At 50.2% G+C, this 18,951-nt stretch overlaps 1 protein-coding gene across 1 annotated transcript; it reads right to left on the reverse strand.

Annotated features, from left to right (window-relative positions):
* Window positions 1-1,965: 1,965 nt before the first annotated feature.
* On the reverse strand, window positions 1,966-18,689 carry LOC142989802 (adhesion G protein-coupled receptor B1-like). Its single transcript, XM_076139489.1, has 31 exons — window positions 17,978-18,689; window positions 17,048-17,197; window positions 16,858-16,953; window positions 16,594-16,758; window positions 16,057-16,221; window positions 14,997-15,161; window positions 14,682-14,846; window positions 14,453-14,554; window positions 14,227-14,333; window positions 13,942-14,136; window positions 13,704-13,772; window positions 12,531-12,639; window positions 11,970-12,113; window positions 11,790-11,859; window positions 11,473-11,575; window positions 11,040-11,083; window positions 8,931-9,057; window positions 5,587-5,690; window positions 5,394-5,496; window positions 5,095-5,245; window positions 4,896-4,965; window positions 4,737-4,803; window positions 4,539-4,624; window positions 4,238-4,409; window positions 4,016-4,114; window positions 3,870-3,906; window positions 3,070-3,689; window positions 2,929-2,964; window positions 2,714-2,818; window positions 2,368-2,418; window positions 1,966-2,163 (listed from the first exon to the last, which is right to left on the reverse strand). The coding sequence occupies exons 1-31, from the start codon at window positions 18,687-18,689 to the stop codon at window positions 1,966-1,968; spliced, it is 4,587 nt and encodes a 1,528-aa protein (XP_075995604.1).
* Window positions 18,690-18,951: the final 262 nt, after the last annotated feature.

Genomic DNA, 18,951 nt, shown 5'->3' on the forward strand with positions numbered 1-18,951 from the left:
CTTTATTGGACAAAATGCTGTGCTTTGCATGGAAGATACCAGAAGCTGTGTTTCATCATCATATACATGTTTTATTAGAAACGAGTCACATTCATTTTGTGCTGTGAAAATCGAACATTTACAGAGTCAAACATAAAAAAAACAGAGTTGTGTGACGAGAAAATACAAGTGGTGTTCAGTACAGGTAACTCAAGGTGTGATCAGGACAGAGGAAGAGGTGGGACGAGGGTATCGGCTGGTAGTACATACTGTTGAGTTACCGACAAAAATACACAACCACAGAAGACGTGAGATTCTGTTACTTTGCGCCAGACGGCGGCGCAGAGTTGTGACAAATATCCTGAAGCACAGTTTAGAGATACTCATAGGCTATCATTCATTCTATATGCTTGTTTTTATAGAAGTACAATATTCTACCTGTCACAGACAACTCCAAATATGGAGTCCCGTGCTAACAAACCTCTAGTGGATAAATTCCTTGAATTACTAATACAGATTTGTTATACAACATTCTCATAAAGCAGCTATATGCTCTGTAAATATGAAGAACATGGTAGAAAAGGTTTCGAAACATTGGTAAGAAAAAACTGCCTAAATCCTAATATCTGTCTTGCTTGAGCATCAAGCGCCCATCATATTGCACTATTTCACACTGATGGCTAGAAACACAAATGTGTTGAAGTTTTGAGGGCCCGACACCGCGGCGGTCAGTCAGTCAGTCAGTGAGCGGGAACCTCGGCTTAGTCCCAGAGTCCTGCAAGGCCGAGAAACAAAAGGGCGATGATGACAGATCTCATGGACCCTCGATCCGCATGTGTGACATGGAAGAGCCTGCCTCGTAGATGGGCCTGGTAATATCCAACCCAGTGTTTCCTAGAGTGCACTGCTCTTTCCCGTGCGAGAGTCTGTGTGTTCATCCTGGTGCTGGTGTTCCTGACAGGCAAAGCGGAATGCCGGAGAAAGCCAGGACATGAGAAGTAACAAATCAAACACAGCGTTCCATCACCGCTCCGTTTGTTGCGCCGCAGTCCGTTTGGGTTCACAACACACTGCAGATGTAGAGAGTCAGATTTGGGAGCCTAATGTAGCCCATCACAGCGCAAAGACGGCTAAACTCAGAGCTCGACAGCCGGGAGGGGAAAGAAAAAAGAACTCTATTGCTATAAACCCATATTCAAATAGAAATAATCATAGTTGTAACAGGAACAAGAACAGGAACAATAATCATAGTAATAATAATAACCAAGGTGATGAGGGAGCAGGAGGACATTCTCAGGACAGAGTCTCATCTTCGGCTCTGCAGGCTCCAGGTGTGAAGCAACAGGACAAACAAACAAACAAAAAAAAGACGCGTCGCAGCACAAACGCAAACTGTGTGTGTGTGTGCCCCGTCTACCAAAGTGCTGCGTCAGACTCGGAACATGAAGCGGCTCGCTCCCTCGCTGGCTCGCTCTCTCCTGCCTCGTGTGGTTTTGGAAGGTAACTTGGCCGGAGGAGGAAAAACGCCACAAAAAGGCTTCCAGCTCCGCATTGTTTATGTTTTTGTTTGGTTTTTTTTCGTTCTCCAAAGTGAGCTGAAGGAAAAAACAGAAGCACAGACATGTCGACCCACATATTCTGAACCCGAGCGAGAAGGGTGCAGGAAGCTCCCGGTGAGGCGTTCATGGAACCACAGCCAGTCCTGGAACCGTAGGAACCAACAAACCCTGTGACCCCCGTACATGTGATGCTTGAAGTCCATTAGAGAAAAGCTACATGAAACATCACAAATCCTCCTCTCTCTCTCCCTCCTTCCTCTCTCTAGCTGAGGGTTCGAAGACATTGATTCTGGGACCTACTCTCTCACTTCCTTCCTTCCTTCCTTCTTGGTTTCCTTACAAACAGGATCTCTGCTTTTTCCTTTCCAAACCAAAAAGGGTGACTGAGGTGAAATCGGGCGGCTCGCCGGCCCCCTTTCCCACCGCCTCAGACCTCCGTTTGCAGGTCGATGATGTCCTGCCCCACCAGAGGGATGGTGGTGCCGGCCTTCTCCCACTCCACAGAGTGCAGCTCCAGCGGCGACGCGGCCAGAGGCTCCAGGTCTTTGCGCACCCAGGCGGGGGGCGACTGAGGTATTCCCCTGACCCCCTCCCACGGCCGGTCCATCTGAGTCTGCTGTTTGTCCTGGAGGGGAGACAAACAGGGCCGGACTTGAGCAACGCTATCAACCGGCAACTCTTAGCAATGACTGATTGAAATGGTTACAGTAATTTAGAGGTGATGCTGTCTAACTGTAACGTGTTGGTGAATAGAGGCCAGTATCAGATGGTGTTTGTGTGTCTGTTTGTGTATTAATCTGACATTGTGAGGTTGTATATAAACACTCACGCTGTGGTTCGTTTTGTCACTTCCTCCTGATGACACACTCCATCTCACAGACTGTAAGAAGGAAGGAAGGAAGAAGATACAGGCTTATTTCAATGACCTCAAGGTAGCGACAACCATTTAAAGGTCACGTTACACCATCATGCCACAGAGAGCCACTACTTCAATCTGAGCTTCTGCCTCTGGTTTGGATTGTGTCTTTGTTATTGCCTGTCTCGTGTGTGTGTGTGTGTGTGTGTGTGTGTGTGTGTGTGTGTGTGTGTGTGTGTGTGTGTGTGTGTGTGTGTGTGTGTGTGTGTGTGTGTGTGTGTTGGAGACGGACGTGTGGGTCATTGGCACGATGTGTTACCTTGCTGTCAGAAGCTGGGGACTCTCTGTCTTTCTCGGCGTGATGTAACTTCCTGTTGAGGTCCTGGAACATGTTCTGGTGGCGTTTCTTTGTGTGCATGATCTTCTACGGGAAACAAGAAACAAAGAAGAATTTAGTCTTAATGTTCACACTCTCAGTTACACACTCAATTAGTTGATTAGAATCTCTTGGACAGAATTAGAACGGATATTTACCTCAAAGTCTAACTCAGCATAACGGGACTTCTGTCTCTGCAATAAGAAAAGGACAGGAAATTAGTTTCAAGAATTCAAAAGGAAACATCGGGTTCAAATGAAACTCAGGTGATTCTGTCCTGCCGTCTCGTCCCGTCTTACCTCCAAGGAGCTCATGGACAGCGTGGAGATGGTCTCGCTCTTGGACATCATGGAGTTCATGGACTCGAAGGTGTTCTCCAGGCTGCTGTGGGTGATGTGAGACTCGCTGGACATGTTGTGGATGTTCTGGATGGGCGAGTCTCTCTCTGAGTACGACACGCTGACCTGGTCGGCGGGGATGGACTTGATGCCGAAGGCGGTCTGCGGCTCGGCGAAGGGTCCGCCCAGGTGCATAAGCCGGGCCTGGGGCAGCTGCTCCATGCCGATGTTGTACTTCATCTCGTCTTTGGGCTTGGTCCTCAGCGTGGACGTGGTGTTGGGCATGAGGACGTAACCGCTGCCGTCCGACATGCTGCCCTCTGCGTGGGCGCGGGCCAGATCGGCGTCCAGCTGCGTGAAGAGCTCGCCCTCGCACACGTACACGGGCTTCCCGCACGTCGGGTCCATTCCACCCGTCAGGCGACTCTTCTCCCTCTTCAGCGTGAGCGTGTGGCTGGAGTACTCGGGGACGGCTTGCATGTGGCTCTTGTTGGGGTTGGACGGCAGCGTGTGGAAGTTGGAGCCCATGGGGAGGGGTAGCTGGGGAGGGGCCATCTTCTCCTCTGAGGAACTCTTCATTCCTTTTAGATCAAAGAGGAAAAAGGGAGAGAGTTTGGATGAATACAAGGCCACGCTAAGCTCTCAAACACTTAAAATCAAGCCCTTTTTTTTTATTTTTATCAAATATTTTGTGTTTGTGGCTTCAGGAAGTTTTAATGGAAATGGAAAAATGGTTAAGGCCACTTGTAAGAGGGTCTCACCTTGTCTGCTTGAGTCTCCATCTTTTTCGTTATCAGACTGTTGTGGTAAAAGAGAAAAACCGTCAGTCACTGCACGTGTTCATGTAGGGATCAAATGTAAAAGGAGCTACATGCGTTAAAAAAGGGCGACAAGTTTAGAAATGTACCTTCTGCTGGCTATGGTGGCCGTTGTGATGGGAGCTGCCGGAGTCGCCGTTGCCGTCGTCCTTGCGATCGACTACTCTGCACTTCACAGCCTCTTGAACCTGAGGGACAGAGCGACATTCAAACCTCAACCCTCAACAAAAACCTACAAAAACATCTACACAAGTGAAAGTGCATTGCTTTGTGTGCGTTGTCATATTGGCGTGTGGAGCTGGTGCCCTTACCTCTCTACGCAGGATGCAGTGGACCATCACGATGATGAAACCCTCCAGGGAGTCAAACACGGCGAAGAGGATCTGGAAGAGGGCGGAGCGGCGGTCGGTGATGGCCAGGACGGCGGACATCCAGGTGAGGGCCAAGAGAGGCAGAACCACGCAGGAGCTCCACAGAGACGCCCTGCAAGGTGGAGGGAAGGAAGGAAGGAAGGAGACGGCGTTAGGACTTCAGGAACTATTGTTTTGATTGTCCGGTTTGATATGAAAGCACGTGGCCGATACGCCTGAGGAGGAGATCAATAAGACCTACCCTGCTCTCTCCTTCAGCTTCACGTCGGTGATGCCGTCCTTGGACACCAGCTTGTTGAAGACCAGAATACCAATGACCATGTTTACCTGTTGGCATAGACAGATCAGGGATGAGACGCAACGCAAACGTTTCCAACAGGAAGCTTAGGGAAGTTGCTTTGTATCGGAGGATTGATTAGAGATGTCAGTGAGTACGAACCAGAACAACGGCTGCAGCGGGACCAACGAAGGAGTAGAGGAGTCCACCCTCAAGGGAGAGCCAGCAGCTGGAGGAGAGGAGGAGAGAGGAGGAGATGATGATGATGATGATCGCTTACAAATGACATGACTTGACTCGGTGGATCAGGATTGGACTTACTAGTTGACAGTGCCGTATCCTTTTGCTTTGGTGAAACCCACAGACACGGCAACCACCAGGGCAGGAAGTCCTACAAGAACACACACACACACGCAGGGTTAGATTAAGTGCTGCACAGGGTTAGAGAGAAATGTGGAAAGGGAAGGAACAGAAGCGAGAGGAGAAGGAAGAGTCAGACAGACGGACAGGAAGCTCTTACCCCAGCCTAAGCACAGGAAGCGCTTGCGGATGATGCGGTTGCGCAGGCGACCTGTGACGGCCATGTACGACTGCCAAGCTTCAGTCAGCACCCAGCAGAAAGACGAGAGGAAGAAGAAGTGCAGTAAAGCGGCCACCAGCGTGCACACCACCTGTGGATGCCCAGGAGGAAGAGGAAGAGGAAGAGGAGCGGGAAAAAAGGGAAGAAAGTGTGTGAGTTCCCAAAGCTGTGAGTTACAGAGGGATTTCAAAGACGGGAGGGGGCCGCGACCGGGCGAGAGAGAGAGAGAGCCGCCTTACCTTGTTGCGAGCCTGAGTTTGTCCGATGAGGATAAGGGCGTTGGAGCAGATGATGGACAGGCAGAAGTTGATGAGGATCACAGAGCGCTCGGAGCGGATGTACCTGGAGGCAGAGGGAGAACGTGAGCGGGGGAACGTGCGCATACTGATCTGAGGACGAGGCCTGGGAAGACGTCGGCGGGGCTTCACTTACTTCCACACGGAGACGTAGATGATGATGAGGAGCAGCAGGGTGAGGGACGAGACCCCGCAGCCCACGATGAGCGTCACGGACGGGAGCAGCGCCTTGTCCATGATCTGCAACAACAGGAGACAAAGAGCGGAACGTGCCGGTTAGAAAATGCAGCGCTATCCAGGCCGCTGTGTGTGTGTGTGTGTGTGTGTGTGTGAGCTCGCTAACTGGAACAGCAGACAGCTCCCCGGTGGGTGAAACGAGCTGAATGACACAATGGGGCCACGGCTGCGTCAAGGTGACCCCAAGGTGAACGTGTCAGGAAGATGGAGCGGCCAAACTAAATAAAGGGCCAGGGTCATGGCGTTCCTCCATCCGGCTTGGGAGTCGGCAAATGAGGCGCGGAAGGACCCCTGCACATATATCTACCGTTGTTAAGCAGGGAGGAGGAGGAGGGAGGGGGGTGCGTGTTCAATTCCCAGGGGCAGTTCAGTTGGGTTGCTGTATTCACTGATTAGTTTAAGCAGCTATGGCACCGTCTCATCATGAACTGCCTCTCTTTCTTTCTCTCTCTCTCTGCGCTTTTGCACCATCTTGTGTGTGTTGCTGTCTCTGTGCCAAGTGGTGTCTCCTCCTCCTCCTCCGCCCCCCTGCGGGATCGGACAGGTGGGTCCATTATCACCTGCGCATTCATCTACCCGCCGCCTGGACCTTCTGATCTTTTGACAGCAGCTTAGCGCCCGCCGCTGTCAGTGGCAGTGACCGCCGCGTGTATGAGGCCCGGGCCTGGCACCGAACAAGGGACGCCACTGTGCGTGTGTGTGTGTGTGTCCTGTTCTCCCTGCTGCTGCTGCTTCACCCGGAAACCTCCAGCTTTACAAGCGGCTAATTGTCTGGTTCCACCACTTCCCTGCGCTCCGTCTCGCACCTCCTCCAGTGGCTTTAACCGAGCTAATCTAACACCTTCCATCAGCTGTCACCTCCGCACACACACACGCGCACGCGCGTGATGTAGATCAAAAGAAGAAGCCCTCATTGACAAACGGTGTGATTAGGTTTTTTTTCTTCCCATAAGCGCCCGGGACGACTTAAGAAGGTGAGAAAGGGATAAGTGGCTCCATAGCGTGTGTGTGAGGGAAAATGTCCCGACACGTTATAAATCTGCAGGTGTCAAATTAGCGCAGATAGAAGAGGACGGAAATAGACGGCGCTTTGGCCTTCCTTTGATTTATAAAAGCTATAAATTCTGGCGTCGCTGGTGTACGGTGTTGCGATGCATGCCTCTGTGTGTGTGTGTGTGTGTCGTTGATAGCGTCTAAGAATTTCCGCGGAAATTTCAACACCAAACTGTCTTCTTTATCTCCGTCTGTCTCTGGCTGATATGGAAGCACCGCAGGCGAAGTCCGGGCCTACGGCAGCCAAAGACTCATCTATCCTGGCAAATTAGCTTTTTTTCCCAAAACTACCCAACTAACATCGCCAGAGCCTCAAAACAGATGGCAGATAGCAGCGGCGGCGGCGGCGGCGGCAGTGAGCTTTCCTTTCGCTTCCTGTCTGTCTTTACTGAATGAATCTGGGGTGAAGGGGAGAAACAAGGGCAATGTGTTCCCTCTCTTCCCGAGCTCCTCTAACTGGGTTGATGCACCACGGGCCACTGAGTGAAAACCAGACAGCCGGTTTGACCTACATATGAGGCATGTCTTCTGCCCGTCCTTGACCGAATGCCACGTTCTCATTTGCACAAATGTGAATCGGGCGAGGGGAGACATTTTGGAGGAAGGGGGCCGGTGGTTCTGTCGCCTAAAGCTCTAATGGAGGTCTGCTGGTCAAGGGCATCGGGCTGGACTCAGTCAGACTGGACCATCCTATGTCCTGCCCGTCGTGCTGGAGACTCTAAATCGGCAGAATACATAGCGTGAGCCAGAACGCTGCAGTATCTTGGGTGTTTTTCACGTCTCTTCCCTGCTCTCTCTCTCTCTCTCTCTCTCTCTTTCTGTCTCTCTGTCTCGCTTTCTTGCTGGTGTTCCTCATGCAGCTCGCGGGAAGATGTTATTGAAAAATGTCCACAGCACACATCAAAGGATGGATGCAGAGGCGGGGGGAGAGGGAGGGCGGAGTGAGGGGGGAGAGAGAGAGGAACCATCAATGCATGACCAGACGTCTGTCTCTCATTGGTCTTTTGCTGCTGGGGTCTAAAGAGAGACGGGAGCAGGTAACCGAGAATTCAGGGATACGGAATGGTTGGCGCAGCTGCCTTTGTACTGTTGCAGGAGCTTGGCGTGTGTGTGTGTGTGTGTGTGTGTGTGTAGACTATAACAAACATGGGGAGGTGCTGTTCAGACCAGCAAATCAAATCTAGCATGTAAACAACAGGTTGGGGACTGAATGTGGTTTTCAGAGCTGCAGTGCAAATGTGATGACACAGCAGCTCACACACTTTAAAGATCAAATGAAAGATCGACTGGCTTCATCTAAACACGCCAGGTCCTTTAAGATGCAACGACGCTAAACTGACTGCAAACTCTGGTGCAGGAATGGACATCATCTTCTCTATCCTGAGGGTGTTTATAGGAGGGAGGGAGGGAGGAAGGAGGGTGTGTGTGTGTGTCTCAGTTATCAGAAACACACACACACACACACACACACACAGGCCGACTTTGCTCTGCAGAAGCCGTTACCAGGGCAACTGGAAAGAGAGAGAAGGAGCTGCTCTGGCTCAGAGTCTACAGGGGAAAAATTACGCGTTCATCTTTGCGCATGAAACAGCGATGCGTACTGACAGAAATCGGTAATCAAGACCCCCCCCTCCCCCCCGCTCTAACTCGGTTAAGATCATCGTGCATAATTTCACATTTGCTAAATGTCAGTAAACGTGAAGGTGAATCACAGCTGCTTGTGTGCATGAAACGAGATAATGATCATAATAATTATACCAATTATACTAAAACATTGCGCAACGATGTTTTTTTCAGTCTCCGCGCGTGCAAACGAGCAAATTCCATCGCTCGCTTATCACGATTCGACCGAATTAATCAATCGACTGCGAGCGACAGGCAGTTAAAAATGGCCAAAAGAGGCTCAATCAGACACAAACGCGACCTTAAACACGGCGGACATTCAATATTTCTGCACGATTGCAAAGCTACATCGCTACATCGCTACATTAAACGTGTTGCTCATCGATCAACAAACACGAAGCCCGGGCTGCGATGCACCTGGACGGGGGAGAGACAAAGAGGGACGCGAACGGAGAGAAAACAACAAGTCTCCGCACCGCATATTAAGAGAGAGAGGGAGAGAGGGAGACAGACAAGAAAGGGGGGAGACAAAGAGAGAGACACGGCGAGGGAGAGGAAAAGACTTACCGAGTCGAAGTTGACGCGCGCTAAGATGGCGAAGGTGGAGAGGCTGTCACACACGCATTTGGTCCGGTGCGAATGAACGGGCACCGCTCTGCAGCTCCGAGCAGACCAGGAGCCGAGCAGGGAGGCACTGCACACGCACACAGGGAGAGAGGAGAGGAAAGGAAAGGCAGGCGGGTTAGGAGCGGGAGCGAGAGAGGAGCGAGAGAGGAGCGGAGCGGAGCGGGGAGACAGACACACACACCTGACACATCCCTCATGCATGCGGGGGTCACAGGGAGACACATGACGGCTTCACATGTTCACACTTTCACGGTGTTTAGATGTTGGCATTCCGACACAAAGCAATAATCTCATATATTAAAGAGTTAATAATGAATAATGCTTCTTTGACTATAATCTGAGGGATTCAGAGGGAAAGCAGGAATGAATGATGGTTGATAGATGTAAAGGATTAACAGGCATCATGGCTGTGATTGATGGATCTGGTGAATCTATCTTTCCTCCCTATAGACACTTGCTCGCTGCTCCCTAAGAGGGGACAAAGGACAAAGTGTTCCCTGTTATGAAGGGGACCATGGGGATGGTCTGGACTAGGATTATGTCTCCAACACACTTCCAATACATAAAAACAGACCTAACCAGGCAAGAAACGAAACTGAATGAGGTCATCTATCTGTCAAGCATTGAAGGGAGCATTAAAGCTCTCACATGTTGCCCAGATTGTCTAGTTTGACAGATCATCAGAAGAGGTCAGGGTCTGCAGCAGATGCTCCCGAGCAGAGAGCAGAGAGGAGGTGAGGGGTGGAGCTGCGTCCAACAAGGTTCTGACTGACCGCCGGAACCCCCAACGGGCCAGGCAGGTCCGGCACAACACCAGCCTCCCGGTCCAATTAATATAACAGCTTGAATGGCGTGTGGGCTGGGCTGCACATGTTTAACACGTGTGTGTGTGTGTGTGCCATTGCAGTGTTTGCAGTTAATGTTGTTCATCTGTACTCTGGAGTGCATCTGTCCATCTGCTCTCTAAACCCCAAACGTGTGCCTCTCTGCAGGAAGCAGCCCCTCATCCCTCAGCCGTCTCCACTGTCTGCATCCTGTCATTAGTCCCATCCGCTGTCAAACATTAATCTAATTTGACGAGAGGCGTATCACCCTCCCTCTGCAAGTATATAACTTAATTACATCTTCCTCCTCTTCTCTTCAGGCCCTCCTCTGCGCAACTTTTCCCCCCCTCTTTGTTCCTCTTTGCCCCCGGTCTTTGCCGCATCTGTGTTTGCACTTGCGTCTAAGGGGGAAGGCGTGTGTGTGTGTGTGTGTGTGTGCGGGTCGCTACGGCTTAATGCGTTTTCATTGCTTATCTGTTCACCGCAAGTGTACAAATCTATCTATATGCAAATGATCCACCTGTGTATTCTTCAGCGGGGCAGAAGTGGGCCGGGGGGAGGGGGCAGGGTGACTGATCCAGGCCGGACCACGGGGAACAACCGTCTCATAAGTCATTCCAATGCATCTACACATCTTTAAAAACTCCCACACAGCACAGCCATTACCCTCGGCGGTGACATAGGGACATTACAAAGAGGCGAGGGACGAGAGCTGCCATTATCTCCACACTGACACTGTGTTCTGACCTATGAAGCCGCCTCGCTGGATCTAATGAGGTTACAAGTGTGTCTTCAGTCTTCCCTCCGGATGTGGTTCATTTAAACCCGGCGGAGGAGGAGGAGGAGGTTCAGTGTCACTTGAAGAACACACAACTGAATCACTGAATTTGCTATTTCCCCAAGTCAGAATGTCGGGAAAGTATGTGAGACAGCTTAGGACGCCTGGTGCTTCTAGCTGGGTGAGACGGGTCAACCTGTCCTCTCTGTCGGATATGATTGACATCAACAAACAAATGCAACATGGAGGTTCTCCCTCTGGTGAGTGTGTGGGGGGGGGGGGGGGGGGCTGAGTGCTCATATGCAGTGACAGATGCGTGATTGAAACCTGGCGGGTCGAGCAAACGCATAAACAAGCCTTATCGCCAGATGAGCTGACAAGGCAGGCGGGCACAGAGAATAGATGACACACGTTCAGATGGAGAAAACAAGCAGAGTCTGCACTTACGTTTCACTTTCGTCCCACGACAGGCATGTCTCATTGATGGTGCCCTAGAAAAAGACACAGATGGAAAAAGGGAGTGTGAGGAATCTCTGCAGAAAATGGAAAGTGTGTAGGTTGGACCGCCGTACTATAAATCTGTGAAATGCAACAACTCGCTGCCCCGCCACCTGCTTACGTGGCTGAGTGGCACAAAAAACCTAAAAACTGCTTCTTATCGGGGCTGCACATGATTACTCATTATCACCCTCTGACCGTTCGGTTGTGCCGTGTGATCTTTGCAGGCTTCAACTGCCACAAGTAGACGGGAAAAGTCACAGCGTCTTTGCAAATGTCAGGGAAATGTCAAGCTCTGCGCACGGCGGCGAGCAAACGCCCCTGAGGGGTGTGGTTAGACTTTGTAAGGCTCCATTAGTTTGGGTAATCATTAGGCACTTACATTGTGGAGGTGGGGGAACTCGATCTCGACGGGAGATGACATAAGGCTCGGGGTGGGCTTGACGATGACTGTCACCACCTTAGAGTTGAGCAGGGTGGAGTTACTGCAGGGAGAGAGGAAGTTCAACAGTCAGATATGTAGCTTGTGGTACTTTTTTAAATTGCAAATTCACTCCAAAAGGCACAATTCTAAGTCTGTTCAAATGTCTAAATTAGCTCAGACAATGAAATGAGAAAAAGCAATAATTCAGGGGGAAAGTGTAGTAACAGAGTTTTCCATCAGGGGGCGACATTGTGTGATTGCTGAACATGCCTTACCTCTGAAAGGAGAGGATTGAAGCAAGGTTCCTGTAGAGCACGATGCCAGTAACAAAGGCATCTGTACCATCTGGAAGGAACAAAACATGTCTGCTTAGACTCTAGTCTGCTTCATTTAAACAACCAGTCTGCCTGATAAGTGATTATTGATCCGGGGTTCGAAGAGTTTGAGGATCTCACCGGAATGCTCCAGGGACAGAGAGTCACGGGACACTGAGATCTTCTCTTCAGATGATCTGACCCAGTCCAACATTCCCCTCCAGCCCTTCACAGGGAAGGTGAAGTTGGAGTTCATGGTAGTGGGGCGCTTGTGGATGCTCAGCACTAGAAAAAGAAGAACAGAGGAAGAGAGATTGTTGCCATGTTAATACAAGGTTCAACTGGGTGAAAAGTGTAAATGAGCAATTTGGGATTCATGCATTCTGTGTGTAAGACCTTGGGGTGTGTGAGAGAGTGATTCAGTGTGAGGTTTGCTCTTTCTTTGTACTGCAATTAACGGTGTAATTGTATAATATAGCCTCCAACCCAATTCATCATCTCAAGCTGTGGAAATGTCTTAAAGATGGCACAGCTGATATTCTCTCTACTCTGTCAGCGTGATAACCGAGGCATTCCACTGCTCAGATGGACTCTGATTCACAGGCATGATTAAGATTGATGCACTCTGAGGTGGGCGAAAGGACAAATCACCCTGACCAGGCACGAGCAGAAAGCAGCTGGCAGGGGGAAATCAGGGCTCACCTAAATTCTCCGTCACTTCGTAAATGTCCTGGAAGCCGCTCATTTGCATACCGATCATGCTCACGAATTCCTCAACGAGACGAAGGAACTCCTTCATGCTGCCACCCATCTGGATTAAAAGGAGGACAAGGGGGAGAGATGGAAGAGCAGTGAGAAAGGAGAGAAGCAACAGGGGAGGTGGGATTCATGCAGGCAGAGGGTCTTATTATCTTATAAAGTCAATATATTTCTATTCTTTTTCCCACTGTTTGGTTTAATTCCGAAGGCAAAACAACATTTTATCGATCACAGTACTGGTTCAGTCCGGTTTTCTATCTCTATTACGTGAGAATCTTGAGCAGTGAATAATGGAAACTGGCTGCTATGCAACCACAGAACTTCCTTCAGACCATAAATGGGCAAGCCGTTGATTCATACACAGTTTTTTTTTCCGCCTGTTCACTCGGTGGAGAGGGCGGACTGTCTGACTTGCGTCTTCTCTGACGCAAAACTCCATCGATGTGTGTGGCTGTGTGCAACGTGCTGTCTGTGCCTCCTCAGAACTTGCCATTGGTATGTAGGATGACATAGCGACGCACAGATTGGCGTGTGGGCGTTCTGATTCTCTCCATCGCCTTGAAGTGTTCCATTACTCTTGTCATGCTGGCCCCCCTGTAATTCACCATCCATTTTCAATTTGTGCATGAATAGTTCCTCTTTGCACTCTAAAGTCTCATCTTAGGCATCTTGCAGCAAAGAAACCTGACGTGCAAGCAGGAGTGGACGTGGTTTAGTGCCAGATAACGGGATGAGCTCCTAACATCACGACTGCAGTTTGGTTTCTTTGCTTTTGTCTCGACTCTCGACTATTTTAGCTCCGGGTGTTAGATTCTCATTACGTTCAGATCTAACGGCCGGGTGAGTAAAAGGGAGTTTGGGAGTGTTAATCAGCGAAAAGTCATCCAGTCCCTGCTACATTCCCTCCCCCATTTTCACACTCGCTTTCTTCGCACCAACTTCTCACACACACATACACACACTCAGAAAACTTGTTTCGCGCTGTGATTTGTCCCGCATGCACTTGTCCCATCGCAAGAGTGTCAGCAAAGAGGGCTTATCCCCACCCCGCCCTCCCCTCCGTGCTCTGGATCACTCACACACACATACACACACACACACCCTCTTATCACATACCAGCTGTGCCTCTTCCCATTTGTCATGATGTTCCTCCTTCAGTAAGTTGCTGATGGTCTGGACGTAGTTCTGCAGAGTAATAAGAGGAGACAGAAGTGTGAGATGAAACCAAATGCAGCCTTATTTAATAAAACTATTTTTGTCAAGACAGGTACGAGTCTTATTTGCACCTATTGTGCCAAGTAAACACCCTCATCAACTTTCTTTTCACCGGCAAGATCACAATGTCTCGGCTCACCTCCACATCAGCGCTGCTCAGTCTCAAGGTGCTTCCCTTGTACAGATCAGTGGTGTTCTTCAGGATTTCCATCACAGCCATGAGGTCGCCGCTGTACTTTGCTCCCTCGTCCGTGGAGAATCTCAGACGTGAAATCACCTCGGCGACTCCGTCCACGCTCTGCCCCGTCTTTGCCTTGGAGACGTAGTCCTGCGTCTACATGGGGAAAATGAAAAGTTAATCTGAAACTATGAAGGAAATTGGTCAGGAGGTCTTTTAACTCAGTCAGTTGTGATGATAACTTACCAGCTTCTGAATATTCTCATAGTTGTTGGAGACGCACTTGATGTGAGTTGGGCTTTCCCAGAATGCAAGACCGATGGCGTCGAGGGCGCACCGGCGCAGGATCAAACCTGTCAATCCATATAGATACATACTTAGAGGTTGCAGGTAAGAAAAATGTCCAGCTCTTTTTTCAAACCTTGTGTTGCCATTATTAAAAAACAGATCATCTTCATCACTGTCTCCGTACCTGCAGCGTCAGAAGGGCAGCCGACCGCAGCCATGTCTCCAGCAGGGGTCTTCTTCCACACAAAGTCTCCAGTGTTCTCCTCGGGGCAGATCTCATGGGGCTCTAAAGGAACACAAAGATCATACAAACATGTTAGATGATGTGATGATTGCCTTACAGCTCATCTTATATGTTATAGTATCTTTACCCCTCCACCCCTTTAGCACCAGTATGTATTGGAGGCACTGACCTGGACATCTCCTCTCATTGCAACGCTTCTGCTCTCCTTTCTCTCCAGGGCAAGATTCTCCACCGAAGAAAGGCCCCTCACAGACCCTCTGTCTCTGCTGGATGCCTCCACCGCACGTCTTACTGCAGCTGCCCCAAGAGCTCCACGACTGCCAACGACCATCAACTAAAGGCACAGATTAGATCACAGCATTAACTCTGAGTCCATGACATGACTGCTATATATGCATTGCAGTAAGAGAGCTTTTTTTGGGGAAAGATTTGCATAGAAATGTCAACGCTGCAGATGTTGTAACTGGGGCGTTTGTTTATTTACCAGGGCACTCTTTCAGGAAGCAGCTGGCTGTCTCTTCCCAGTTGCCATGGCACTCTGAGCCCCCGTAGGATGGCCCGTTGCATTCCCGCGTTCTCTGTCTGGTACCGTTAGAGCAAGACGCAGAGCATGTGCTCCAGGCAGACCATTCGTTCCAGGATCCGTCCACTAGAGGGAAGCAGAGATGTACAGAAAGTGAGCAAGGGACATGGACCAAACAGACGAAACAGACAAGACAAACAAGACAGCAGCAGTTGTCCTAATAACAGGGTACTTTCTTCTCGCCTCTAAACTCATTTCTGCCTGTATTAATCTTCTATATCAGATGCTATTTTGTGCAGAATTCATTAAACAAATAGAAGCATGGATGATATTTTGGGTCTTATTGAGTTGAACAGCAGTTAGGAATAGAAGAAATCAATCATGGGTTTGTAAAATAGATGGAGGTAAGTGCACATTTCCATCATGGTAAATGGGCAAATCCATTTTCAAAGCCCATCAATTTTAAATGAGAAGTGTGTTTATATCACAAAATGACTTGGCCTAACAGCCTTTACCCGCAGAAACACAATTCTATTAATTCTGTTGCCGTTACCGACATGAAACATGAAATTGTACGGGGAAAAAGAAAGATACATTTTGAAATGATGAAGTTATTAAAAACAAATCAAAAACAACCACTAAACCCGGTGTTCAGAGGGAAGAATGGGTTTTGGAGAAGTTCAACCATTTCAACTCAACTGAGTGGGAAGCACAATAGGAGAGAAAGTTTCTGATGGCCGTGAGCGGAGTGTGAGTCACTGGCAGTTATTATAAAGCCACTGACTAATACGAAGAGGCTCTTATTCTGTGGATGCGTCAGATGTAATGTGAGCCTGCCACTGCATTTAATGTGTGTTATAATGGAGAAGCCAATCATTACTTTCATCGGCAGTGGCATATGACTCAAGTTTTATAGGTGGCCAGTTTTCATGAAATTACTGTACTGTAGTCATCTATGGCTGAAAGTACACGGATTACACACAATTGTTGGTTGAGTGATATAGTTCGTGTCTGTACTGACCTGGGCAGACAGCGATGGTGCAGAACTTGGTTTGTTTTGCAGGGCCGCGGCATGGCTCTCCGCCATTCTGGGGCTGCTTGCACGTGCGGGTACGGTCACGGTAACCACGGCCGCACGTGGAGGAGCACAGACTCCAGGGCGCCCAGTCGTCCCAAGCACCATTAACTGCACGTGCACAAACACAGAGTTAGATGAAGACTGACAGCGCTGTATACTTTGTTGAAAACGTACGTTGAAGTGATTGCAAACGTGTGTGTGTGACTCATGTGCTGCTAAGCTGCACGGATGTTTTGTAAATTCTCCACTAGGTGGGGTATTGCTCCACATTATCCCTCAGACAGAGCCACAGGAAATAAACAAATGTTGGTCCACTCAGTCATTGTGTGAACTTCAGCCTCTCTAAAATTATTCCCCATCTGCTCCTTTGTGATCTATAGCATATAAGAGCGTAATGGCTTTCCTGCCCCTGACATTCTGTGTGTAGCGCTCTGCCTCGCTCAGTGTGGCACACGTAGGAGGGATGAAGGAGTGACTCACCGGGGCAGACGGCTGTGTTGTTGCAGGGGCGGTTTTCACGCAGGGGTCCGGTGCACTGGGTGCTGTAGGAGGAAGTGGCACACAGGCGGGTGCGGCTCTGCCATCCCTCCCCGCAGGTAACGGAACATATACTCCAGGGAGACCACTCGTCTGTCACAGCTTCCACTGGGGGTCAAGCACAGGGTCGGCACGTGAGGTCATGAACATTTGGGACACATGCTTATGTTGTAGTTTACTTGTGTTGGTTCTATGACGTCTGCTTACCTGTATGGATTGCGACAACTCCATGGTTTGACTCATCATCTTCCCTCTTCAAGCCGATGATAGAGCGCAGGGCTTGGCTCCTGTTGCGCACTTTGCCTGAGAGAATTAGACAGATGCACAATTACAGGCTTGAACTCTTGCACGCTTGTACCCGGGCGACAAGAGCTTAATGGCTGCCTGGCGGGCTTACCGATGCAGGGCTGAGGATTGCAGGCCCGTCCCTCTTCCACTGTTCCCTCACACACGACATCCTCCGGCTGACAGCTGCGGCTGCGCACCTGGACGCCGCCACCGCACTCCTGGCTGCAGTCTGACCAGCGGCCCCAACCACTCCAGCCCTCTGCAGGAAGGAAGATGAAAGTCAATCAGCCATGTGCACCCTGTTTTAGTGGAGATTACTTATTTGGCAAAAGGCATTGTTTCAACTAAACTCTAGTAAACTTTAAAGGTCAGAACAGGAAGTGGGCATGGTTTGGGATTAGAGGAGTCAGGATGGGTTTTTGTTATCAGAAGCAAACATTCAAGCTGGTAGGTGTCCAGTTTGAAACGGGGATTTGTTTGGGCTTGAACCATGCTGTGTGAACCACAGCAGAGCACCGTGGCGTTGCTATGACGACGGCGAGTGCTGCTCTTCGATTTCCGCTGCCAGCTGACTGTGAGGTCTTTGTGCTCTTTTCTGCACCCACCAACCCAACCTAGCTCTGTCTCTTGCCAAAAGCCCTAAGTCCTCCAAGCATTATACCCCCCCCCCCCCCCTCCTCCCCCCTCCACCCTAAGACACAATGGTTGAAGTTAGCGTTGTGTGCAGTTCATGCGGTCCTGCTCGTTAGACCTGGAGGAGACTTGGCATGTTTAGCTAACAGCTTTGATTTGCTCCTTATCAGTCCGGAGCTTCAGACTGCACACACATTCTGCCTGAGCCTCTCCTCTACATGCATGTCTCATTACCCTCAACAGCCCCTCAGACTCAAACTGGTGCTAATGAACGACAGCAATGGCGGAGCAGTGGACTCCTGGAGAACACAACCTTCTACCAGCAGCAGCAACACGCCAATCTAGTCTAGTGGAGATCGTTCAGTTTGCCCTTTGCACAGTTTCAAACGAATCAAGTTAAACTTACTGATTAGCTCAGCGTCACGTCCGTTGTCTCTTGGGATGGGGAGGCACTTCTCAACATACACGCCACCCCTGTAGCAGCTGCCTGGCTTCCTCTTGGGAACCTCCCAACACTGGCAGGGGGTGTTCATGATACCACAGGGATAGTCGTGGGTGCTGCTGGACAGACACTTCTCCAGCCACTCGCACAGCATCTGGCAGGCGGGCATACTGGGATTCCTCTTCCCCACCACGAGAAACTCGGCCTTGAACTCGCTGATGTCAGCGTCTGCGTCTCCCTGCGCGATCTCCAGGGCGTGTCTCGGGGCCACTTTACGGATCTGCAGGAACTGTTTGCTGGACTCGAGGTAGGTGACCGTAGTGGAGGCGTCGCACAGCCGCACAACCTCGTCGAAGCTCTCCATCCCCAGGTAGGTGCGGGAAGTCTCGATGAAGGAGTCGAACTGGAAGGTCTTGATCTGGCGAGGCACGCACGAGTCAGTGGGCTTGGTGATCTTCATGTAGACGGTGTAGCGCCTGGGGTCGGGGTTCTGGAGGGTCCAGGAGCAGGGCGTGGTGGGAAGGGTGGACACGGAGGAGAATACGCCGAAGAAGCGGCTCTGCTCCAGGGTGGCGCAGGTGGCGGAGGCCGGGCCAGAGGGGGTGCAGGAGGTCAAACCGAAGAAGAAGAGCAGGACGAGGGCCAAGCAGGGGCCGTAAAGATCTGACGGCGCCATCGGGTCGTCTCACACACGCACAGCTACTGTTGATTCTGTGACTCTGTGCTTTAACTGCTGTTCGTTACGACACTTCGCTTCAGATGTCTGCAGACTTGTTTGGGCTTTATACGTGTTTAGTGCAGCAGACAGTGTTTCCTTTCAAAGAAGGAGCTGCAGGGAAAGAGGGAAATGAAAAAGAAGGAAGAAATGACACATTAGTCAATGTTAGTGCAACAGGAACAGAGCACAACAGAACTCCAGATCTCACAGCGTGCACAGT

This window comes from Genypterus blacodes, unplaced genomic scaffold (genome assembly GCF_046128005.1).
Source record: "Genypterus blacodes isolate CSIRO-AG114 ecotype Tasmania unplaced genomic scaffold, CSIRO-AGI_Gbla_v1 ptg000438l_1, whole genome shotgun sequence".
In the NCBI taxonomy this organism is placed as follows: Eukaryota; Metazoa; Chordata; class Actinopteri; order Ophidiiformes; family Ophidiidae; genus Genypterus; species Genypterus blacodes.

Coding starts and splice junctions, on each gene's coding strand:
- LOC142989802 (XM_076139489.1), bottom strand. CDS start 18,689: ATGGCGCCGTCAGATCTTTACGGCCCCTGCTTGGCCCTCGTCCTGCTC. Junction 14,137..14,226: donor ATGAGAATATTCAGAAGCTG/GTAAGTTATCAT, acceptor TTCCCCATGTAG/ACGCAGGACTACGTCTCCAA. Junction 9,058..11,039: donor TCGTGGGACGAAAGTGAAAC/GTAAGTGCAGAC, acceptor GTGCGTGTGCAG/TGCCTCCCTGCTCGGCTCCT.